At 40.7% G+C, this 27,115-nt stretch overlaps 1 protein-coding gene across 1 annotated transcript; it reads right to left on the bottom strand.

Moving 5' to 3' along the window:
• Positions 1–3,625: 3,625 nt before the first annotated feature.
• pctp (phosphatidylcholine transfer protein) lies at positions 3,626–24,257 on the bottom strand. The gene is made up of 6 exons (XM_034301650.2): positions 24,051–24,257; positions 16,662–16,779; positions 8,593–8,672; positions 8,311–8,482; positions 7,208–7,275; positions 3,626–7,124 (listed from the first exon to the last, which is right to left on the bottom strand). Exons 1-6 carry the CDS (start codon positions 24,234–24,236, stop codon positions 7,047–7,049), a joined length of 702 nt encoding a protein of 233 aa, XP_034157541.1. The 5' UTR covers positions 24,237–24,257; the 3' UTR covers positions 3,626–7,046.
• Positions 24,258–27,115: the final 2,858 nt, after the last annotated feature.

Raw genomic sequence — 27,115 nt, 5'->3', positions numbered from 1 at the left:
CTGAGTTCAGCGTGGCGTCGCATCAACATCACACCATCAACCGTAAATAAAACACCAGTTTTCTACTTTTAAATGAGATTATATTCATATTTGCTTTAGATCATTTGACATACAGAAGGATTATTGATTAAATCGATAACACTGACCATATATTTTGCTCGTTTGAGAAAGTAAATAAATCAAAAGTTATCGTGAATAACATTATCACTAAAGTTACCTGGCTAGCTTGAAGCTAGTTCTTGAGATTTCATGCAGCTTCCATGAAGGTGCCTGTTTCTTCTCCCCACCTCGTAGCTTGAATGCTTAGAGAAAATGATGCAGCTCCAAGCTCCGATTTTCTGTTTCTGAGTCGAATGCAGCAGATCACCAGGAAGTTTACAGGTTTACAAATTCTAGACCCTGTATGCAGTCCAAGAATGAAAATCTGTTAATCAAGGTAATGGGTATTCCTCAGCTCCAGTATAACTAAACTAGTTGTTTGTAGTTACTTTATATTGATGATGTGGCAAGTAGCTGGATCTGGTTTGTAAAAGGTAAGAGGAGAGAAACACAAAATACCAGGACAGGTGCACTCTAACACCAGGGATGGGAAGCACTGGTATAGCAACCATTCCATAGCAAGACCCAATAATATTAGACGTGTTATGGAAGTTTCTAGATGCGCACTGGTCTCAAGGCCGAGGAAAGAAGCTGACCACCATTACTACTGGCATGTGACAAGTGTCCTATTTTATTTTTAAACTTTCTCTCTTTGTGTTTTCTGAGTTGAGAGAAATGTGTGCACACGTTTGTCAGGAAAGCGCTCGTTTCCTCTGCCCTTCACACTCTCCAACAGACACTCTGTGGAAAAAAACAAAAGATGAAGCATAAACATTAGCTTAAGCAGTCGCTACCATTCCCAAAAGTGTTAAACACACAGACACTGGCTGAGGTCTGAATTTCTGGGCTCCAGCAGAGGTAAAGTCCTGACATGGTAACCCATCTTCCTGTGTTTGTCAAGGGGCCATTCTTTAACCAACTGTCAGATGCATGATATTAAAGGTTACTCAACTTGCTGTCTGCCTTCCAGGATCCAGGATCTTTCCCAGCACAGCTTGAATCGAAGCCAGAGATGGTTGAGAAGTGTACTGGACTACCAGAGGAAGGTCCATTTACAGAATCAACAAAATTGACCACAAAGTTTGGTAAATCTGCACGATTTTACAAACAACTTGGTAAAACAGGAAGTGACTGCTACCCATAGTGACTGTTGTGTCTAAAAAAAAAAAAAAAGTAGATATTGGGGCATCAACATATTGACCCAGCTGCTCAGATTGACAGTTCCAGCACTATGATCCTCACGGCTTTGTACTCATCATCAAGACTGATGTTCGGTTCCAGAAGTTTCACCTGGTGTTCAAATAAGTCCAGCCATTTGTGCTCAAAGATGACAGTCACTCAATGTAAAGAAAAAAAAGCTGAAAAAAGATCTTCAGCAGATGAAAATGTGGCCGCCATGGAAAAGCCCATAGATATCATATAATGGCTGGAAGTGTAAGGAGATCCAGTAAGCCCTTCTCAGATCATGCCAGCTTCTCTAGAACCTGAGGTGGACCAGGTCATCAGTAAGCACTGCTTTCTCAAAATCCAACTTTCCAACCTGTATGTGAATCCCAAAGCCAGTCTTCAGTATTCTAGATCTTGATGCACATTCTGGAAATTTCACCTGGAAAAGGAATTCTGTGTATTATGTTCTCCTGTCAGCAGATATACTTTTCTTCAAAATGCCTTCTAACAAGCTATATGCTGTGAGAGAACTGATGAGGGTCTTATCATGAACACTTTGAAGCCTAAGGTTAAGTAACAGGGAGCTGATCCAGCCGAGGAAAAGGGCATATGCCTCATACCACCGCTGACATTCCAGCCATCGAGGCCACCATGCTCGGAAAACAGCCCAAAACGTATATATATTTCCCTCCTGTCATTAAAGTGGTTAGCACAGATGGTTTTGCAAGGAGGAATCGAAATGGTTATGACTTCAGCAATACAACGTATGTACTGGGAAAATACCTGTCTAATGCCAGGCTTGGGGTCTTTATAGAAGAAGACGTAGAGATGGAAACTAAGCCAGGATGAGGCGAGCGTGGTTCTGCATGTATATTTGGATTTAATGCCCTCCATCAAGCCGATCTTAAAGCACACAGTGTTGTACTGCTAAAAACCCCTGTATAATAGCCTATTCAGCCTGGAGGCTCATATCTGTAATTGTAATCTATGAAGAATCACAAAGCGCACAGGCAGCTTTCCAGGCAGAGGGTCTATTCTGTTCCCACTGGCAGACAGAGCGGCACCTGGGAAATCCGAGCAGGCAGTTTAGACTCGGCTAGATCACTTTCTTACGCTAATTGGCCTTGTGTATTACCAATCAGAGGAACCTCCTCGGCCAAGAAATATATTTGTCTTGCGCTGATGGAGGTCTGGAGTTCAGTGGAGCTGGAGCCTCGCAAAGGATCAAATTAGGCGCAAAAATAGATCTGATTTTCATCATCAGACACACACACACACACACACACACACACACACACACACACACACACAGCTTCACCCGAGCCAACAATAGGTTTAAAATGAACTTTACATTTCAGTGTACATTGTAGAAAATGATTAAAAATTATTTGATTGACACAACAGCTAAGGACCAAGACAGGAATTTCACCTGCAGAGATATGACTTGGTGTTTAAATGTTCAACTTGTTTACACTGTGATATTTTAAAAAAATGGCAAAGAAACAAAGTAAAAAGGAAAAAAAAAAACACTTTTGAATGGAGGCCTTGGAGGAGAATACTGCGTATTATTACAGCCAGGACTGTCTCTACATATTTGTACCTGTCAGTCCAGGTAAAAGAGGCGTGGCCTTTTTTATTTGTCAGTCCCAGTGAAGGAGGCGTGGCCTCTCTACCTGTCAGTCACAGTGAAGGAGGCGTGGCCTCTGTACCTATCAGTCCCGGTGAAGGAGGCGTGGCCTCTGTACCTGTCAGTCAGTCCCGGTGAAGGAGGCGTGGCCTCTGTACCTGTCAGTCCTGGTGAAGGAGGCGTGGCCTCACACTCCTCAAAGCTTAAATGTAGGTGCCATGATTGGAAGTTGAGTGGAAATGATTCTTTGTACTGATTGGTCAGATGTTGGTGGCTCACAATTTTTTTTTAGCTGGGGCTCCACAGAGACCAGTTTTATTCCACAGAAAAAAGAAATCACTTACCTGAGACAAAAGATGTGACAAAAGGTGCGACAAAAGGTGCTATACACTATAACTCACACAATCTCGCTCTCACTCTCACACACACACACACACACACATTCTTGAGCTTCAGCAGCTGGATGTTTTTATCCCGTAACCACCAGATGGCTCTCACACACTTTATTTCCATCACTGAAGAAAAAATGGAACGATTGACATGTTCTCACTGCCACACATTTACATTATAACTGTATATTTTCTGTATAAAGCAGCATTAATCATTTTAAATGCATTTTATACATTAATATTTTCAAATAGACTTGTCATTTTTAGATTGGCTTAGATCTCCTGAAAGTCTTATATGATCAGTCAAAAAATAAAATAAAATAAAAAAGATAATAATATTGGCTGTGGTTTTTTTATGTGATCATTTTATTGCAATCAGAGAAAAACAGCCCAGAAAAATAAACAACACACTCTATCTGATTAAAGTGTACACACATTACAACAGGTAGTCATGCATGGGAAAACAATCTTAAAAATCAAATCAAATAAATGACACAGCAACCTGAAAGAAAAGAAGAGCAGAAACATATTCGGATAAAACATACCCATATAAAAGCACAGATATTTCAAAATGTTTTTTAAGATAATATTTGAAATTGGCCACTTTTTTTGTAGAAAATCTATATTTTGAAGATCAGAAGATCTTTGTTTGTGCAGCTGACGAAGGACTTCTTGTCCGAAACGTCGTGTTTGTCTGGAGTACGCTTAACTTTTACTGCATTACTGATATATTGTTAAATACAAGCAAAACTGAGCTACTGAATGTAAACTTAAGACATTCATAATTATATCTGAACAGTGCTTTGATGTTTGGCCACATTACGCTTTTCATGGGTGAAAAAAAAGTAAAATCAGCAAAATCTTAGAAAAAAAAGGTTCTTCAAGGTTTCTTTAGGCGTTCATTAGATAATTAAAGGTTCTGAGTATCTGAAAAAAGGGTTCTACTTCGAAGTAAGGTGGCTTTCAGAAATATTTACATACATTTAAAAATACATATTCTGAAATATCGCTTTTCTATATGAGTAACTAGTGATCATAGTTTACAAAGTGACTTTTTTGCTTCAGTATGATTAATTAATTGAGTGTTCTAGCTAGACTAGCCTCACAGCTCCAGTGCAAAACTGAAAAAAAAATCTAACTCCAACATCAAAAACGCTAAACATGTCTGTAAACATGACTGATACACTACATTTGCAGGAAGTGGAACAATGTGTGCATGTGATTTTCCCTGAACTGTTCCTTTAAACAAAATCTAAATTCATCTCACACACAAAATCATTAATCATCACCGCGATTAGCCTTAAACTGATCATTTATATATTAAAAAATCTACTCTAGAACAGTGCACAGCATAAAATTTCTTTCATAGATATGTTTTTTTAAAAACTTTTCCACATTTCATTTCATTTCTGCAGTATGTGGAAAAGCAGCATGCCATCACCAGGCTCGCAGATAAAGTGCACACAATCTCATATTCTTCTCTATCCATATGCTTCATGAGTGATTTCAATAAAACGATGGGTTAGGATTAAAAAAAAAAAACAATAAGAAAGAAAATTCAGAGTTGTAAAATACAGCATGGAGTATAAAACAGCAAACAGACTGCAACCCTGTGAATGTCATCAATTATTCCGCAATATGACACGCAGCCAGCCGGAGCAGCAGCTCTGCATGCGTTCAGTGCTTCTCAGTCATCTCTGCACTCGTCTCCACTTTTAGCATACGTGCTGCATAGCAACTTCTACATTCAGCACTACAGTGACGCATGAAACAGCTGCAATGATCACAGTGAGTAATGTGTGTAAAGTAAATTGTGTGTGTGTGTGTGTGTGTGTATGTATATATATATATATATATATGGCCAAAAGTATGTGGACACCTGACCATCACACCCATATGTGCTTCTTCCTTAAACTGTTGCCACAACGTTGGAAGCACAAAATTGTATAGAATGTCTCTGTGTGCTGTAGCTTTAAGAGTTTCCTTTCACTGGAACCTGTTCCAGCATGACAATGCCCCTGTGCACAAAGTGAGCTCCATGAAGACATGGTGTGTGAAGGTTGGAGTGGAAGAACTCGAGTGTCCTGCACAGAGCCCTGACCTCAACCCCACTGAACACCTTTGGGATGAACTGGAACACCGACTGAACCCCAGACCTCCTCGACATCCCAACATCAGCGCCTGACCTCACTAATGCTCTTGTAGCTGAATGAACACAAATCCCCACAGCCACGCTCCAACATCTAGTGGAAAGCTTCCCAGAAGAGTGGAGCTTATTATAACACCAAACACAGGGGAATAAATCTGGAATGAGATGTTCATCAAGCACGTACAGATGTGATGGTCAGGTGTGTGTGTGTGTGTGTGTGTGTGTGTGTGTGTGTGTATATATATATACATACACAGACACACTCCCATATGAATGGTAATATATGAGAATACATTGCAGCTATATTTATTTTCAATGATTTGGGCAGAATTTGAGGAAATGAGGTCATTGTAAAATAGCTGCAGGATCAGGATTTAAACAAGGCACTGGTGCTGATGCTGATCAGTGGTGTACTATTCAGACAAAGTACAGCAGTGTGTTTGGGACACAGGCTTTTCTGTCTTTCCTTATATGAAAATCATTTCCTGCCCCATACTGGACCGGAGCGCTAGCTACGAAATCCCATCGTTCACTTTATAAGTAGTGCTTCTTTATGACTATGATAATGCTAATAAACTCTGGCACTGCTGAAGAATTTTCATTGTTAGTGGAAAGACAAAAAAAAAAAATAATAATTACCGTAACTGCTGGATTTTGCTGGTAATTATCGTAACACCACTAATAAAAAGCCCAAACGACATTTTCTTTGCTGGAGAAGTGCAAAAAAATGTGTTTTGTATTCTGGAAAGTACGGTAAACATTTCAGATGCGTGTAGCTGCGTGTAATAATAAGGACTTTAAACAACGGTGACTGTAGGGACAGTTACGGCAAAACCGAACCTAAGCACTGAAACCGAAGTCACAAAGCAAACAACTCATCACAAATTCATCACAATTCCACTCGCATTCAGTGACCAAGCAGATTAAAGAAATCTTCACTGTCTATTAGTATTGTACTGCCTACATATAATTCCATGGAAGACACAAAGGAAAAATGAATAACTGCCACAACCTCTTCCTTCTCCAATCCACGCTGCAGCTAATTTTGTGCGTTTCATCTCTGTACTTTTTCTCTAATAGCACATTTGAGCAGCAATGGGATGCCACTGTAAATGGATATATATAATAAATAAATATTTTAACGTCAAAAATCTATCGTACTTTGCAAAAGTTAACATTTTTAGAGCTGAGTTTATGAGAGTAGCCAACTTGAATGAGAAGATCGTTGATTCGAGAGCCATGGTTTTGTGATTGTCAGGATCACATGTGGCAAGACACTGGAGAAGGGCGAGGAGGGAGATATTCACGCCACGTGCGGCCGACGTTTAGTCGAACGCTACGGCGGAACTCTTTGGGTCTCTGGCGTCGTTACGAGCAGAAATAACTGATTAAATATAAGCGCTTTGGTGAAACTGTTCCGAATTCATTGAAGGAATATTGGCATTATCTAGTGTTTTAGCGAGAATATCAAACCTAGCTTATATGTATCCGTCATCGCTTAAAGCCCCTATTAATGCAACTATGAATGCTGAAGGACAAGAGAAACAGCCGCGTGAGCGATGAAGACTGAGAGGAGAAGAGTGGAGAGAGGGATAACGGGAGGTCAAAGTGCACTTCACTTCCTGTTCTTGCAGTAGTTAGCGTATTTACTGCAGGCGTCCTGAATGTCCTTCAGAAAGCCAGGAACTCCACTCTGCGCACACAAACACAGCCATGAACACAACCTCAATCCAAGTTGTTGTTTTTAAATCACATTTCTATCCTAAATCTGCTCACCTTCGCCGCCCAGTTGATGACCCACGCTGGGATGTTACCTCCAGGATTGTCAAAGTAGTTCATGAAGACTACAAGAAAGAGAAAAGATTAAAGTGGGTTAAAATGTGCTTATGTTAGGACTGTCGCATTCTTACAAATAATTTCTCTGATGAGAAACTACGGAAACTCGCAGCTTTAACAGTCATGAATATTGTGTAGCATCTTGTGTAAGGTGAAAATATCACAGCTTCTTCATATCGCCCCCTACTGGTTCATACACCAGCATCTGCTTTCTAATTAGACCAAAGGTTTTTGATAATACTGATGTTATCACAGTAAAAAAAAATGTTTTTTTGTTTTGTATTGATAAGATTTGCACATTTTTTGAAGGCTAAATTGTCTCCATGTCGCTGTCGTCCTCTATAGGAGCAGTATATCATGATTTGGGGAGATAAATGGCATCAGTAAACACTGATGAAGAGAAACTTCTTCAGATAAATGAAGTGTGTTTAGGATAGGCTCCAATCACATACGCAACGAGTTGATTATTGTCATTATTTCCAAGTGAGTTCCTGTTTCCACTTACAGCTATAAACAGTCGTTCCCTCACCAGCCTGTCCTGAAGACTGGCACTGGAGACTCCTTCCATAAATGTTAAACAAACATCTCCTTACAGAAAACATAATCTGTTTATGTGGAGCGATCGCTGTACACGTCCCGGTGAATGAGCTGTTACTATAGAAACGATAACGTATTAGAGCAAGCGCATTAATATAAACCTGTGATTTGCAGCTGCACTGCTGTCAGAGCTGCTTTTATAGAAAATTAATCAATACCTTCTGACCAATCAGGATGGAGAACTCAGCAGCACTGTGGGATATTTATATGTGTCTGTATTTGTTTTCTATGTTGATATTTCACATGCCAAAGGGTTAAAAGTTTAGCATTAACCTTTTGCTTAGCATTACTGTCGCTATGGTTACCACACAAGAAAAGTTGTTCGCCTCCAAAACCATACGATTCACACAAGGGTTTTTTAAGGTCACATGATCATCATAGACTCTAACTAGCAGAAGTTAAGAACCACCTCAGGTGTGTGTGTGTGTGTGTGTGTGTGTGTCTACTTTTAGTGCCCTGGGCTCCATCAGTCTCCATGGCGACAGTATGCTTGTAGTCCTTCACCCTGATTACTCCTGACTTCTCAGGGCAATGAGACCCGGCCAAGCTCCTCGCCAGCACCACCCAGATCTTCCTCCCGTTCACCTGCAGGTCCCTGCGCTCCCGAACGTACACATACTGAGGGAGAACACGGTTAAGGAGGAGTAAAGCTACACACACACACACACACACACACACACTCATTGTGGAGTCAGTGATGTGAGTAATGATGGGTGGGTTCAGGATACGTCCCTGTTGGACAGGGGAAAGGGATATTTCACCTCCCAGTAAATGGCCTTCTGTCCATCATAGACTTTCTCATGGAGCTCTGTGTGGGAATACACACACACACACACACACACACACACTCTCTTTATCAGCTGACGTTCAACAACAAAGCCCAGTTATTTCCATTCTCCAGGCCACAGATCATTAAACAATGGTCAAATATGTGCAAAGACTTGCATTAAACTGCCACAGAGCGAACAGGAAACTGTGAAAGCATCAAAACAAGACAAGAAATAACAGATTTAATGCTGCTGCTGCCCCCGAAACTCTTCAGTAGTGCTTTACACTTTACACAAATATAGAGTCAGTGCACTTTTACAATATAACACGTTTTTATCGTTAGTTAATAAATAAATGACACATCGACTACGAAATAAATCCACACTGAAGAATTTTCATGAACATCACCTCCGAAAATGGTTGATTATGTCCTCAGCTAGACTTTACAGGGTTAAAGTGTTGGGACGGATACGGATACACACACACACACACACACACACACACACACACACACACACAGCTGGAGATGATCAGAGAGGAAATACGCTCCACATGGGCGCTGTGTTATAGTCTGATTGTTTTATGACGTAAATCATGAGAGTGAATATTATGACACGCATGTGTACAGTTTTATACACACACACACACACACACACACACACACACACACACACTACATACTGCTGTTTAGTGTGTAATAAACAACACCCACACTCAAACACAAATACAAACACACACTCACTCTCTCTCTCTCTCGCTCTCTCACTCACTCACTCACTCACACACACACACACACACACACACACACACACACACACACACACACACACACACACACTCACACACTCACACACACACACAGTCAGTCAGTCAGCTTGTTTGCATTTATAGGAAATCCACACCCTCTTCTTTGTCTCGTCTTGCAAACTAAGAGGAAGAAAAAATTTTGGCACTGAAATTTACATTAAAGAGATCACACACACACACACACACACACACACACACACACACACACACACACACACACATGTTTATAGAAAAATACACAAGATGCACAACAACGAGCCATGAGTTTATCCTGAACATCAAAATCAAATGTAGTGTTCAGAATTTGCTCAGAGAAAAAGAAAAAAAACAAAAAAAACAAAAACAAACAGAACTGACATCGTTCACGTATTAACACGTTTACGTGACTCGGGCTCCGTCCTGAATGATGCAATTAGTGTTCAGTTAGTGTGGTACAGCACAGTACAGTTACTAGTTCAAACCTAGAACTATCGGTACCTTGGCTGGGTCTCTGTTTCCGTTTCCCATCAAATAACACTAAAACAGAAAAACTCATTTTTAAATAAACAAAATGAAAAATCACACTATGATTTGCACATTTGTTTTTTCCCCTCATATTGCTCACTTACTAAAGCTGAGTAAAGAGCCAGTGAGGAACATCTGGTTCTGACAAGCCATGGAATAAAACCAGCAATTAAAAAAAATAAATACCTGCAATAAAACACTGAAACAATTCAAATTAAAATGTATCTCATTTAATTATTGTGTTACATAGAGCTAATTTACTTTGTGATTTTTTTAATCAACACCAATAGTAACCTGTGCAATGCTTTATTTTAATCGCATTAAGTTAACGTTATTACACACACACACAGCTACACACCACACACACATCACTAACATGCTAAAACGCTAACACGAGCACGGTGCAGGGAACTCGACTACACACTGACGTCACGTCCTTTACCTGTGCAACGGTTTGAGAATTTTCCAGAATGAGGCTACAAGACAAAAAGAAAGCAATCGAAGTCATTTTCAAAATGCGGTGTAAGGGATGTGGCAAAACTTTCAGCCACAGAAAAATTACAAATAAAAAACAAACAAAAAATATATATATATCGCTGTCAATACGTGAAAAATAGTATGGTACATTTAGTATAGTAATTAGTACAGTAATTTCACTACAAATTTTCATTTTGGTGAATCAGTAATATCAAGTCCATGATCTTACAGTAACATTAGCCCCTTTTTATAAAATTACTATATCATATATATATAGTATATATACATAATATACTACATCGTACCACATAATACTGTACCGTATCTTACCATAATATACTACACTGCCTGGCCAAAAGTCGCACAATCTAATATTTTGTTGCGCTGCATTTAGCTTTGATTACGGCACGCATTCGTCCTGGCATTGTTTTAACAACCTTATGCAACTTCATAACATTTATTTCCATCCAGAGTTGCATTAATTTTTGGCTGAGATCTTGCATTGAGGACAGGAGAGTCTAACCACTGCGTAAAGTCTTCTCCAGCACATCCCAAAGACTTTCAATGGGGTTAAGGTCAGGACTCTGTGGTGGCCAATTCATGTGTGAAAATGATTCCTCATGCTCCCTGAATGACTCTTTCACAAGTTAATCCTGATGAATCTTAGCATTTTCATCCTGGAATATGCCTGTGCCGTCAGGGAAGAAAAAGTCCATTGACGGGATAACCTGGTCATTCAGTACATTCAGGTGCTCAGATGACTTCATTTTATTGCCGCACAATGAGGCTGAGCCTCAACCTGACCAGTTGATGCAACCCCAGATCATAACACTGCCTCCAGAGGCTTGTACAGTAGGCACTATACATGATGGGTGAACCACTTCATGCATTTCCCTTCTTACCCTGACACGCCCATTGCTTTGGAATAGGGTAAATCTCAGACCACATGACCTTTTTCCATTGCTCCACAGTCCAGTCTTGATGCTCCCTAGCAAATTGAAGTCATTTTTTTCCGATTAGTTTCACTAACAAATGGCTTTCTTGTGGCCACACAGTTGTTTAGTCCAAATCCTGTAAGTTCTCATCATATGGTGCGTGTGGAAATGCTCTTACTTTCACTATTAAACATAGCAGTGAGTTCTCCTGTCGACTTTTTTACGACGTGACATCACCAAGCATTTTAAAGATCTCCGATCACGATCATTCAAGACTTTTTCCGACAACATTTCTGCTGTAAAGCCTTCCAGGCTTTAATAATGCACTGGACATTTCATAACCCAGTTCCAGTGATTTCAGCAATCTCCTTAGTTGTTTTCTTTGCTTGATGCAGGCCAACAATTTTCCCCTTCAGTAACATCTTTTCCACGACCATGGGATACGTAATCTGCCGTGGCTGTTTAAGAAATGAGAAGCTACACACTGCATCAGTTAAGGTTAAAACAGTAGAATAGTATGTTGAAGTGGTAAGTGGTAGCTCAGTGGTTAAGACATTGGACTTCTGATCAGAAGGTTGAGAGTTCAAATCCCAGCACCACCAAGCTGCCACTACTGGGCCCTTGAGCAAGGCCCTTAACCCTCAGATGCTCTGGGCTGGCACGTGTGGGCTCTAAGCGCCTCGTTGGAGACTCGCTGGGGCTACCTGATGTTTTCGATGGTTCTGAGAGCCCTGCTATCAAAGCCATCTATTCTTGCAGCCAGAGTCTTGTTTAAGGGCCATGTTTCCGAGCCATATAGCAGGGTAGAGAGTACGGCGGAGTTGTAAATCCGGAGCTTCGTCTTGCGTGAGATGGTCTGGTGCCGCCAGAGTGGTTTTCAGAGAGACTGCAGAGCTGATGCTGCCAGGGCTCTTCTGCGGAGAATCTCTGGTTTTAGGTCCCCGTTATCTGTCACAGTGGATCCCAGATATACAAAGTTCTTGACGGGCTCAACGATGTTGTCCCCAAGCCGAAGGGGAGGTGGGTCCGGTCCATCACCGACACGCATGAACTTAGTTTTTGTCCAGCTCACATGGAGGCCAAGCTTCTCTGCCTCTTCACTGTATATGCCCAGAGCGTCTCTCAGCTGGATGTAGGATGTAGGATGTGCTGAGCAGGATGGTGTCGTCAGCATACTCCAGGTCAGTCAGGTGGTAACTGCCAAAGGGCACTCCGGGGACCCGTTCACAAACCTTAGACATCAGATGGTCAATGATGCAGTTGAAGAGATCAGGAGCAGCCACACAGCCCTGGCGGACGCCACTGGAGATGGGAAACCAGTCAGAGTCTCTGCCGTTCACACGGACACAGCTCTGTGCGTTGCTGTAAAGCAGCTTGAGCAGGGCAACAATCTTAGGTGGTGCTCCAAGGCCTGTAGGATACTCCAGAGTGAAGAGTGGCAGACGGTGTCAAAGGCAGCCTTCAGATCTACGAATGCCACGTATAGATGGTGATCTTTACGGAATTCGTAGGTCTTCTCTATGAGCAGTCGAACGGCGGAGATGTGGTCTATTGTGGAGCGGTTGGGCATGAAGCCAGCTTGCTGGGGACGGCGGCTGCTTCTGATGGCTGGGAGAGCACGTGTGAGCAAGATCCTGGTGAAGAGCTTGCCAGGGATGGATAACAAGGTAATGCCTCTGTGGTTGCCGCAGACTAGCCTGTCGCCCTTACATTTCCAGAAGGGCAGGATGACTCCTCTGGTCCAGTCACTGGGAAGCCTCTCTGTCTCCCACACCTGGTTAAAGATGTGGGTCAGCCACTCGACAATGCTGTCCCCGCCTGATTTTAGCATCTCGGCGGTTATTGCACAGATGCCGGGGGCTTTCCTGTTGTTCAGTTTTTTCAGAGTGGCTCTGACTTCCATGGGTGTGACAGGATCCGTGCTGCAGGCGTCACTAGGGGCCACAGCGTTTGCAGCCACTAGGATGGTGGGATCAGCCGGGGTGGTATTGTGCTGCAAGAGGAGGCTGAAGTGCTCTTTCCAACGTTCGAGGCAGTTTGCTTCGGTCATAATAATGTTGCCATCAGAGTCTTTCACCAGGGCTGTCTTGATGCGTGGGCCATTACGGGCTTGGCGCAACAGATTGAAGACACGGCTCATGTTGTTGCTATTGGCCGTGGACTCTAGGTGTTTCGCTTCTGCTTGCCAGAACTTCTCCCTGTCCTCAGCTATGGCCATATTGCGCTGGCGGTTCAGTCGCCGCTATTCCGTCAGGTCGCCTCGGAGCCGAGCCTCACGCCGCCGCTCGATGATGTCCAGTGTCGTCTCCGATATCCAAGGCTTGTTTGGGGATGATTTTGAGGATCCAAGGACATTATGAGCTGACTGGATGACACTTTCCTTGAAGGTCTGCCAGTCGGTCAGTAGCCAGGGCATCGAGGGTGCGGCGGATGGAGCAACTGAAATTTGTGGCGATGTTGGGATCACTGAGTAGGGAGGAGTCCAGGCGAGGCTGAGTCTTGGTGTGCTGGTTGGCTCGCAACTTTAGCTTAAGCTGAGCCACCAGCAGACGATGGTCAGTGTTGCCAAGCTCTGCTCCTCTGTACACACGGCAGTTGGTGACAAACGACTTCCAGCGTCGAGAGATGAGGATGTGGTCCAGTGCTTTCCTGGTTCTGCCATCTGGGCTGTACCATGTCCAATGATGGATTTGTTTCCGGGGAAACCAGGTATCAGCGACGCAGAGGTTGTTGTGGTGGCAGAGAAGGAGAAGGCGGTTACCATTATCGTTTGTGGTTCTGTCGACGAAGGTTGTGCCGACAGGTGAGCCGGTGGTCCGATCACTGCTGGACAGAGTGGCGTTGGCATCAGTGAGGATGATGGTAATGTCGTGTTGTGGGGCTTGGCCAACAGCCTGATGGATTTGGTCGAAGAAGGCGTCCTTCACATCTTCATCAGCGACATCAGTGGGGGCGTAGGCAACAATTACTGTCATCTTGCCCTGCTGGTGGAGGAAGCGGGCAGAGAGTAATCTGTCGCCCAGAGGTGTCCAGCTGATGAGGGATTTACGGAGGGTATTTGGGATGGCAAGTGCCACGCCGTAAAGGCCTCTCCGTTTCTCGGGGCCACTATAGATGTAGCAATGGTCGCCTGCTGTTGTTTCACCATTGCCTTGCCATCGAACTTCACAGAGCCCTGCCAGGGTGACGTTATAGCGGCAGAGCTCACGGGACAGCAGGGTGGCAGTTCCTGGGCGAAGGAGCGTCTGGACATTTCATGTGGCGACACGGGTCCTGTGACGAAGATGGATCCGCACTCGTTGGTCGGGGGCAGGCTGGGGTCCGTTACCGTGTTGGGCAGTCCGGCTTCTTTTTCTGGTCAGTTTCGTAACAAAGGGGAGTTTCTCCTGGGTGGGTTGTTAGCCCTCTGCAGGATAGTCGGTTGTTGGGGCTGCCACCTCACAGCGTACCGACACGCTGGGGTCTTTGTTTGTCTGGAACCTGCCCTGGAGACCGGCCCGCCAAGGGTGACCCTACCAGGAGTAAGCTCCAGACGGTATCGCTCTCCAGGGTCACTGGAACGCACAAGCCTCCTCGCCACGTCAAGGCCAGACCCATTCGAGGAATACTATACATTCTCATTCAGCTCTCAACATACTATTCTATACTAAACATCTAAAAAGGAGCCTATTGCCATTAGCTCTCAAGTATATCATTCTATACTATACCATAACTGCACATTTCCCATCAGTTCTCAATTTACTATACTATACTATACCATACCATACTATACTATACCATAACTGCACATTTCCCATCAGTTCTCAATTTACTATACTATACTATACTATACTATACTATACTATAACTGCACATTTCCCATCAGTTCTCAATTTACTATACTATACCATAACTGCACAGAGTCTTTTTCAGTCAGCTCTAAATATACTATACTGTATGACATCATAACATACAATACTTATACTATACTATAAGTCAAGTAAGGAGACTTTTTCCAATCAGCTCTCAATTTACTATACTCTATTATACTATACTATACTACACCATAACTATGACAGTTTTTTTCATTCAGCTCTCAACATACTATTCTATACTGTACATCTAATCAGCAGCCTACTGCCATTAGCTCTCAACTATACTATACTATACTATACTATACTATACTATACTATACTATACCATACCATACCATACTGTACTCTCACTATGAGAAGAGCATTGGCTGCATCCTTACAGGACTTACAACTAGCCAGAATAAGAAAGCATGCACAAATAAATAAATAAATAAATCTCATCTGACCGTACATACCCCGGCTACTTTTTCCAGAAACTTCCCTCTGGCAAGCGCTTCCAGTCAGTAAAAACAAGAACCTCAAGATACCGAAACGGCTTCTTTCCAAGAGCTGTAACAATCATCAACAAACTCTAAATCACACACCCACTTCTCTAGACTGTTTAATTTTGCACTGACAGCACCCTGATCCAACCATTCTCACACATTCTCTTGTATCATCGCACATTCTTTTTGCACAGTTACACTTCTGTTGTTATGTGCTTGCCGTGTGTGTGTATATATTATACACATATACACACGCGCACACACACACACCCTATGTATGGCACTACACCCTGTCTAGTGAGCTATGAGTGCACTGAAGTTATGTGGTGTCTCTAGTTTGGGGAATGTGTGAGGTGTGGTGTGTGTTTGAGGTGTGGTGTGGTGTGTGTGGGACGCTGGGGAAAAACACGAGTGTGAGCTGAGAGCCAATTTCCAAATGAGCGAGTTCAGGACTGATAATCATTGAAGCCATCATTTTCAGTCCATCACTCTTACAAACACAGCCATATTAAACTCCAAGTGGTTTAGCACAGCGACGGAATGTTCTGGAATGTTATATACAGCGGATCAATGTTAATCCGGAGAATACGGTCCAGGATTTTATCCAAGATTTCCTCTTTCTGAACCTTAACCCTTCTAATCTCACTGCAGAACATTCAGAGACCTCGCTGTATTTAAAGACCGGTCAGTCATGTGATTAGACGATAGACAGAGCTCGGAGGAAAAATCACGTCCACGTCCACGTCTACACATTAACTCGTGTGTTTTTGTGTGAAATCCTTTAGTGGAGTTGATGGCACATAAAAAAGGAATAAAAAACCAAAATAGATTTTAATTCTTAACTTCAAGAAATTCTTGACAAACTGACATGATGTGATGGGATTTTATAAGTTGTGTAACGATCGCCCCGCTTCACCCTCCGGCAGCTCCTGTCTCATTTGAGAAACTTCACCTGCTCTGAAGTTACCTTTGACGTAAGAGTCCCACTGCTTCCTGTAGGCCAGATCCATGTAAACATCTGCGCAGAGCTCCGGAGAACAGCTGGACAGCGTGCCAAACACTTTATACTCATAAAGACCTGTTTCCTGTGAACACAACGGGGGAGAGTAAAAATATAACGACCCCTACACCCTATGCAGTGTACGACGTGTGCCTACTCCCTAGTGCACTACAGAGGGTCTGTAATAATGAACTCTAAACCTACTCAGTGTTCTACATCTTCAGAAGTGAGGTTCTCCAATTACCATATGTCCAATAAGGACCTTGTGTCAATCAGCTCCCAATTTAACCATAACTTAACATATAGTATACTATCACTATACGATACATTCAGTAAAGAGCTTGTCATTCACTTCTCAACATACTATACTACACTATACTACACTATACTACACAATAGGTTCAGTAAAGGGCTTGTCATTCACTTCTCAACATACTATACTACACTATACTATACTATACTACACTAGAGGTTCAGTAAAGAGCTTGTCATTCACTTCTCAACATACTATACTATACTACACTATACTATACTATACTACACTATAGGTTCAGTAAAGAGCTTGTCATTCACTTCTCAACATACTATACTACACTACACTATACTATACTACACTATACTATACTATACTACACTATACTATACTATACTACAGTATAGGTTCAGTAAAGAGCTTGTCATTCACTTCTCAACATACTATACTACACTACACTATACTATACTACACTATACTATACTATACTACACTATACTATACTATACTACAGTATAGGTTCAGTAAAGAGCTTGTCATTCACTTCTCAACATACTATACTACACTACACTATACTATACTACACTATACTATACTATACTACACTATACTATACTACAGTATAGGTTCAGTAAAGAGCTTGTCATTCACTTCAACATACTATACTATACTACACTATAGGTTCAATAAAGCACTTGTCATTCACTTCTCAACATACTATACTACACTACACTATACTACACTATAGGTTCAGTAAAGAGCTTGTCATTCACTTCTCAACATACTATACTACACTACACTATACTATACTACACTATACTATACTACAGTATAGGTTCAGTAAAGAGCTTGTCATTCACTTCAACATACTATACTACACTACACTATACTACACTATACTATACTACAGTATAGGTTCAGTAAAGCGCTTGTCATTCACTTCTCAACATACTATACTACACTACACTATACTACACTATACTACACTATACTACACTATAGGTTCAGTAAAGAGCTTGTCATTCACTTCTCAACATACTATACTACACTACACTATACTACACTATACTATACTACAGTATAGCTTCAGTAAAGTGCTTGTCATTCACTTCTCAACATACTATACTACACTACACTATACTACACTACACTATACTACACTATACTACACTATACTACACTATAGGTTCAGTAAAGAGCTTGTCATTCACTTCTCAACATACTATACTACACTACACTATACTACACTATACTATACTACAGTATAGGTTCAGTAAAGAGCTTGTCATTCACTTCTCAACATACTATACTACACTACACTATACTATACTACACTATACTATACTACAGTATAGGTTCAGTAAAGAGCTTGTCATTCACTTCAACATACTATACTATACTACACTATAGGTTCAATAAAGCACTTGTCATTCACTTCTCAACATACTATACTACACTACACTATACTACACTATACTATACTACAGTATAGGTTCAGTAAAGCGCTTGTCATTCACTTCTCAACATACTATACTACACTACACTATACTACACTATACTACACTATAGGTTCAGTAAAGAGCTTGTCATTCACTTCTCAACATACTATACTACACTACACTATACTATACTACACTATACTATACTACAGTATAGGTTCAGTAAAGAGCTTGTCATTCACTTCAACATACTATACTACACTACACTATACTACACTATACTATACTATACTACAGTATAGGTTCAGTAAAGCGCTTGTCATTCACTTCTCAACATACTATACTACACTACACTATACTACACTACACTATACTACACTATACTACACTATACTACACTATAGGTTCAGTAAAGAGCTTGTCATTCACTTCTCAACATACTATACTACACTACACTATACTACACTATACTATACTACAGTATAGGTTCAGTAAAGCGCTTGTCATTCACTTCTCAACATACTATACTACACTACACTATACTACACTACACTATACTACACTATACTACACTATAGGTTCAGTAAAGAGCTTGTCATTCACTTCTCAACATACTATACTACATTATACTACACTATACTACACTATACTATACTATACTACACTAAACTATAGGTTCAGTAGGAGAACTTTTTCCACTCAGCTCTCAGCTTTTTATAATTAAGGATGGGCGATATAGACTTAAAACTATATCACCATATTTCCTGGTATGTTTTTGCAGTAATGATATAAATGATGACATGAAAACAATAACCTTCTACACTATCTTCTGGCCTTCCTCAAGTTCTGGTCGGTATTTTTTGCTTGAGATGGTGAAATAAATTTGATGCGTTTCCACCCTTTGCTGATACGGATTTATGACACGCTTTAGAAACCACAGACGTCTGATTCACGTCTGATCTTCTGCATCCGAACCACTTCGATATTACAGAGGAAGCTCCTTTTTTTGGGGGGATTAATTACTCTTCCTCGTCTAGGGTTGAAACTCTGCCTTCCACCTCGCATGTTCTCGTTCGACGTGTGACATACCCACGTTACGGCACATAAACACGTCAATAACTATATTGTCAATATCGAGGGATGATAAATTCTTATCATGAGGAGGAATTGAACCGGGATATCATGGACGATACAATATGGCACAGCCGTTATAATATTATATATACTGTATACAGTATATATACACTATACTATACATACGGCTGAAGAAAGCAACGTACAAGAGGCTAGGCCCAAGCTAGAACGAAAGCTAACGAAAGGTCAGGCTTTGCATTCGGCATTAGAGTGTGGAACGAGAGAAAGAGAGAGAGCGTGAAGGAAGAAAAATTAATACGGAATGGTCTACAGAGCCACCTCCAAAGACAATATTTTCTGCTGCGAGTGCTGTTTGGATGAAGATACGATAAAGCGCTGCCTGATAGCATTGGCTTTTTGTTTACACGCGCTGTAATTCAACTTCATCTCTCAGCTGACTCGGTGGATTGCAAACTCGGATTGAACAACATGTCACGGATCCGGAGCTGTTTCTGACGGACGACTCACTGTCTTTAAATCTGCGGTTTGTAAACTCGGACTGGATTCTAACATGTTACGGTCTCAGAGCTGTTTTGTTTATCAGATTGCTCACTGACTCTTAAAGGGAGACTATTTTTGATCTTTGCTGCACTATGTTTTTTTTATTTGTGCAGTTCTGTTGACGTTTTCAATAACTGTAAAGCCCCAGTTGCAGTTCTGTCTATTCCATCTTTATCAGACAGAAGCACATGCTCAACTAGCTGCTCACCATGGAGCAAGGCATTGCCTTTATCATCTCCAGTCATTGCCAGCTCAGTTTTTTTGGTTCATATAATCAGCATCATGGCCCTACAGGACAATTTTTCCGTACCTCCTCATCCTAGTAAGACTGTTAGTAAGGACTTTACCATCAAATTTTTTAGACAGAGATGTCTTATTATTCTTTTGTTGTTGATGTTAGGGAATATTCATTCAAATCTCGGGCCACTTGATTGTTCATTTTCTGATAATTTGGTAAACAAATCTACACACTCGTTAACTTTTGACTGTTTTTGTGATCGTAAAGGTCTTGGACTAATGCATTTGAACATACGTAGTCTTCTCCCTAAAGTTGCTGAGCTCACCGCATATGTTCAAATCCTGATATTTTTGTCATCTCTGAATCATGGCTTAAGAAATCTATTCCCAATTCTGCTGTCTCCATTCCTGGTTACAATATTTTTCATCAAGATAGAATTTCTAAAGGTGGGGGGGTTGTTGTCTATTGTAGGGATAATTTACAGTGCTCTGTAATTACCTCAAAATCTGTTGCTAAACAGTTTGAGTTAATACTTTTAAAAATCATTTTATCCAAAAACTTTTTTATCGCTGTAGCTGGTTGTTATAGACCGCCCTCTGCTCCTGCATGTGCTTTGACTGTTTTAAGTGAAACAATTGCTCCTTACATCTCCTCTGAGTTTGTTTTGTTAGGGGATTTGAATTGGGATATGTTTGAGCCTCCATCATCCTTACAATTGCAACTGGATGCTTTAAACGTGGCCCAGATTGTGCAGGCTCCTACAAGATATAACACCAAGACTATGGAATCTGGACCATTAATTGATATTATCCTCACTAATAGGCCAGAGAGGTATACATCTGGAGTGTTCTGTCAAAGCTTTAGTGATCACTGTAATATAGTCTGTGTTCGCAAGGGCACCACCTTAAGAAACCCTCCTGTGCTCGTTTTCAAACGTTTTTTGAAAAATTTTAATGAACAGGCTTTCTTGCATGACCTGGCTGATATGGACTGGTACAGAATTGGGCTTATTCCTGAAGTCGAAGAGGCTTGGGCATATTTTAAATTCTTGTTCAGAACTGTTTTGAACAAACATGCCCCTCTTAAAAAGATTAGAGTAAAAAAAAGTCTTAGCCCTTGGTTCAGTCCAAATTTGTCTGAGCTTATTCGCCAAAAACATACTTTATGGCGTAGAGCAAAGACATCTAATTATATATCTGACTGGCAATCATATAGGGCTATAAGAAATAAATGTACTCAGTCTATTAGACTGGCAAAATTGAGTTATTTTAAACATCGTTTGACTGTTAATGGTCCTGATCCCCGAAAATTTTGGAATACCATCAAAAAAATGGAAAATCAAAACATTTCTTCCAGTTTGCCTACTGTAATTAAATATGATGGTGTTGTTCTCACAGATAAATCCAAAATGGTGGATCAATTCAATAGACATTTTGTCAATGCTGGTTGTGCCTACGAGAATAGTTCTGGTACATCTAGTTGTTCTCCTGTCAACTTGGCATCTGTTATTCATTCACCTGCCTCAGGTCCCCCCTCCTTCTCTTTTCAGTCAATACAGGAGACCGAGGTACTCGAGGAATTGCTCAACCTGGATACTTGTAAATCTGCTGGATTGGATGAATTAGACCCATTATTTTTAAAGAAAGCAGCTTATATTATTGCAGCACCCATCGCTTGCATTTTTAATCTTTCTCTCCAAACTGGTGTCTTCTGCTGCTGTAACCCCACTTTTTAAAGGGGGTGATAACTCAGATTTAAATTGTTATAGACCCATTTCCGTTTTGCCCTGTCTCTCTAAAATATTAGAGAAATTGGTCAACAAGCAGCTTATGCACCATTTGGAGACTTATAATATCCTTAATCAGGTTCAGTCTGGCTTCAGATCCGGGCATAGCTGTATTACTGCTACACTTAAGGTTCTCAATGACATTATATGTGCCATTGACAAGAAGGAGTACTGTGTAGCTGCATTCGTTGATCTGGCAAAGGCTTTCGACTCTGTGGACCATGAAATATTGCTGGATAGGCTAAGAGGAATAGGACTCTCTGAGAGCTGTCTGGCCTGGTTCAAGAGTTATTGTTCTGGTCGTTTACAATCAGTGAGGGTGGAGGGGCTTCTGTCAGATCCCTTGCCCCTATTCAAAGGGGTCCCACAAGGAAACATATTGGGGCCTATACTTTTTAATATTTATGTTAATGACATTATTCTTGATGCAGGTGATTCTCATGTACATTTATACGCTGATGAAACTATCATTTATACATTTAATTCTTCCCTGACTACTATTTTTATTGCAGTCCAGTTTTACTCGCATCCAACATGCTTTCTCTAGTCTTCATTTAGTTTTAAATACAAATAAAACAAAATGTATGGTCTTTAACAGAAATCTTCCACATGTTGAGTATCCGCCTAAAATTTTTACATTGGATGGCTCTGAGATCGATTATGTTGAATGCTATAAATATCTTGGTATCTGGCTCGATAGCAGACTGTCATTGGAAACTCACATAAATGTACTGCTGACAAAGGTTAAAACTCGTATTGGTTTTCTTTATCGTAACAAATCTTCTTTTACGCATTCTTCAAAAGAGCTTCTGGTTAAAATGACAGTGCTCCCAATTCTGGATTATGGTGATGCAGTTTATAGGTTTGCTTCAAAAACTCTCCTTCATAAACTGGATGTTATTTACCACGCTGCAATCCGCTTTGTGACTGGAGCTTCATTTAACACTCACCATTGTCACTTTATTCGTTATTGAACTGGCCTTCTCTTCATTCTCGTAGACAAATTCACTGGTTTTTGTTTATTTACAAAACTCTTATTGGGAAAACTCCGCTATATTTACAGTCACTTCTTAATATTCATAATACAAGTCATATTATGATAATAAGTCATAATTTGCGCTCTAGTAGTTTTATTAATTTCTGCATACCTAAAGTCCGTACCTCTTTTGGTCGTTTCTGATGACTGGAATCATCTGCAGCAGACCTTAAAGCTTAGCTCATTCATTTCACTTACTTCCTTTAAAAATTTAATTCAGTCAATAGTACAGGATCATTGTACTTGTTTTTAGTTATTTGTTTGTTTTTATGTCTCTGTTTATAATTGTGTTATTTGTAATTGTATAATGTCTTTATTGTTGTACCTGCTTTTTTTATGTTGCCTCTTGGCCAGGTCGTCATTGTAAATGAGAACTGCTTCTCAATTGACTTACCTGGTTAAATAAAGGTTATTAATTACATCCAATAAAGATCTTTTATCATCCAGTTCTCAACATACTATACTATACAGAGTCACGTGACATTCAGATTCCTAATCCCTACATAGGTGCACTTCTTAGGGCACTAAAAATTACTCCCCAGCCCTTATATAGTGCATATATACATCCAGTGAAGAAACATCTGACATTTAGGTTTCTGCTTGAGAAGTGCACTCTGTAGAGCATTAACATGAACATTACATTTTGGATTGTGTACATCATTTATTGCACTATAAATCCATTTAAGAGCTATCTATTTATATATAAATATTATGATTAGTGAAAGATCCCACTGTCTACTGGACAGCTCCTGCAATGCATCAGCTTCAGGCACATGAATGTGTCCAGGAAACATGAGTCAGTTAATGAATGTGAGTGTTGAAATGTGACTAAAGCCTTGTGAATCCTGTCCTCAGCCTGACAGTCTGTTCTTCCAGTCCAGCTGGTTCACTAACTCCCTCGACTCAGCAGCTGGAGATGGATTTCACACTAAATGTCAGCATAAATCCAGTCAAACTGCGCGTTTTTACCTTGTTGTAAAGTCGGTATATTTTCACGCCCATGCTCTCTGTGAAAAGCTCCCATCCTCCCTGTAACTGAGGCTCGTCCAGCTCCTTCCATGCCTCCTGAAAATCCGCGTCGGAGAACTGCAGAGCCATGTTTTCAAATCGCCAACACTTCCGGGTCACGTGACAAGCACCCCGGCGCGACGTCATTGCGTCATCACGTACAGGGAGGTTCCAGATCAGTTTGTTTTTAATGTTATTGCATAATGTTTGGCTGGAAATAAAAGACAGCGGAAACAAAAATATATAAGAAACTGGCAATTTTATAGCACCAGATTTACAGTATAGTACTGTTCAAATTAATAAAAAAAAAGTTCATATAATATAATATAATATAATATAATATAATATAATATGTCAACCAAACAATGCATGTTTAATAAGTATTGTTTAATCTTTTTACTACAAAATTACTAATTGCTACAAAATAAACTACATGAATTCATATATCCTTTAAATGTATTAAGAAAATGATGGTAGTTTTACAAAGATCTATAATAAAAGTGACAGTCACTGAATCATTAAGCATCCACTGCTATGATAAATTCCCTTTTTTGGGAACAATAGCGTAAGACGTAAGAGTGTACTGTACTGATTTTAATGTCTTTGTGGCTTTTGTAAAGGAGAATTTGTAAAGACACCACTGCTGATACCAACACTTTAGCCTGTATGGAGGAATTTCCTGTTATCTATATCAGTATCATTTGTTAATCAGTATTATATCAATCAGTATCTATGCAACGGTATTGAAAAGTGACCTTAAATCACCTCGTGTGTTAACTTTCAGAGTTTTATTTATTTATATATTACACTGTACCATTTCTGGTGCATTTGGAAGACTGACTTTGGGCCTGTGGTCCTGCAGGGATGTTTCTGTGAGAACAAACTGCTGTGACCTTGTAGATGGTGTTTCTTAAGGTGAAGGCTAATGTTGTTTTTGAAACATAAACTGACTGAACTCTCACCACAGTTAAAACTGAGATAAGGGGAAAGTGAAATAATTGTGACGAGAGGCAGATGTGTGATTAAGAGAAAGAAGCAAAGACTCCATCTAATGAGATCATTGTTTTAGAATTGTATAAAAGCATGAGCCACGATTGTGTAAATCAGATGTTCTGCAGACCATCTCAGCTTTGTTGTTTGATTCAGTAAAGTCTATAGATTTTTGGCATCCAGATCCCCTTGTGTTTGCCACGACACCTGCTAGTCAGCAATGGTTTGCCACATGCTAAGCTAGCTAGGCTTGAGAGCAGGTTTAAACAACATGTCATAAGGATACAGGGATAGGAACAGGAATATAGGAACATGCAGGAAATGTGGAGCTGGTGACATCACACTGAGTTGCACTTTTACTTTATCTTTATGAAGAAATCCCATTGTGTGTGTGTGTGTGCGTGTGTGTGTGTGTGTGTGTGTGTGTGTTGGGGGTTGCAGATATATATTTAGGACACTTTGTCTGCGGCGAACAAACGTGATGATCTCTTGCCCCAGTGATAAAACCAGACTTGTGTTTTGGCTGCTGCTGTAGTGTCAGTGTTTTGGCACACTCCAGACCCTTTATTTCTCTACTGAATTATTTATTACACAAAGTCAATAGTGTTTGAGATACACCTAATCCCTCTGAATCGAAACAAACCTGACAGTATCGTAGTGAACTAGCTAATTACGGAGAAGAGTAAAGAGTTTAGCCAGAGTGTTTTTTTTTTTTCACTGCCTGTAACCAGGACGAGATCCTAGACGATGAGATGAGATGAGATGAGATGAGATGAGATGCAGCGTGTTTTTGGAGTTTGAGCTGAGGTACAGCGTCAGACGCCACAGGGTTGACCCCAGGAAACATCAGATTCTCCTGAGTGGTGGATAAAATGATATTACTGACTCTTACTGACGGAGAAAAACGCCGACTCTGGATAAAGATCGAGGTAGCGACATTCTGGCATTGAACAGCCCCATGTGGGTGAAACACTCCTCTGAAAACGCCACCCTCTTCCCACTGAATAAACTCCAAACGTTTGTTCTGTAGTAAGCGATGGGCGGGAAAGTTTACGGGACGACACACAGCCAAAAACACACCGACGAACCGTGTTTACCGATAACGAGCTGTTACTGTAGAGCAAGACCCGCAACTGGGGGCGGGACATATGGTCCAGAGAGTATTTCATTGGACGAATACACGACTACTACTATTCAATTCAATTAAATTTAATTTCATTTATATAGCACTCTTAACAATGGACATCATCACAAAGTAGCTTTATAGAAATCCGGATATGGATTTAGATTTGGATTTCATCATTTTCCTGAATGATATTATATAAAATTATAATAGGAATATCTCCAAAACTATTTTTGTTTTTTTTCTAGGTATACTGTCGTATCGGTGTCCACAACACAAAGAGACGAGAACAAAAAGCCTCAATGTTGATTTCAGGGCCACTTTAAATAATGGGTTCTATAAAATATATAGTGCACTGTATCTTCTCCAGGTGCTGAGATGCACTAAACTAAAATTATTGCTTATAGACAGCCACAGATGGTATGCAGTGCATTATGGGTAGTGTGGCCCCATGCTGCATGCCTGGAGAAGCCGGTGTTCCCTCTCCGCGTGCTGGAAAGCACGGCCACGTCTCTTTTTGGTAAATGGGATCTCCGACAGGAAGGAAGGGTGCAGACAACACACACACACACAACACACACACACACACACACACACACACAGCATCAGGTTACATCCAGAGAGAGAGGGGCAGAAAAGCAGTGTGGCCTCCTCGGGTTTCACTAATGAAACACACACACACACACACACACACACACACACAACAAGCTGTTATTTTTCTGTGTGTGTTTCGCTAATTGTTTATGGTGTTTTATAAAACATACACACACTGAACAAGAAATAAAATTCAACAGAGGAAGTAATTGTATAGTGAAAACTAACTAGCAAAATACCAAACTAGCAAGAGGAAAGCTAAGCTGATGAGAGGAGGTTAAATGGTTCTTGAAAGCTAAGTAGCAAAAAAAAGACCTAG

Source organism: Pangasianodon hypophthalmus, chromosome 29 (assembly GCF_027358585.1).
Source record: "Pangasianodon hypophthalmus isolate fPanHyp1 chromosome 29, fPanHyp1.pri, whole genome shotgun sequence".
NCBI classification, from domain to species: domain Eukaryota; kingdom Metazoa; phylum Chordata; class Actinopteri; order Siluriformes; family Pangasiidae; genus Pangasianodon; species Pangasianodon hypophthalmus.
This window is presented reverse-complemented; position numbering and strand designations above follow the sequence as displayed.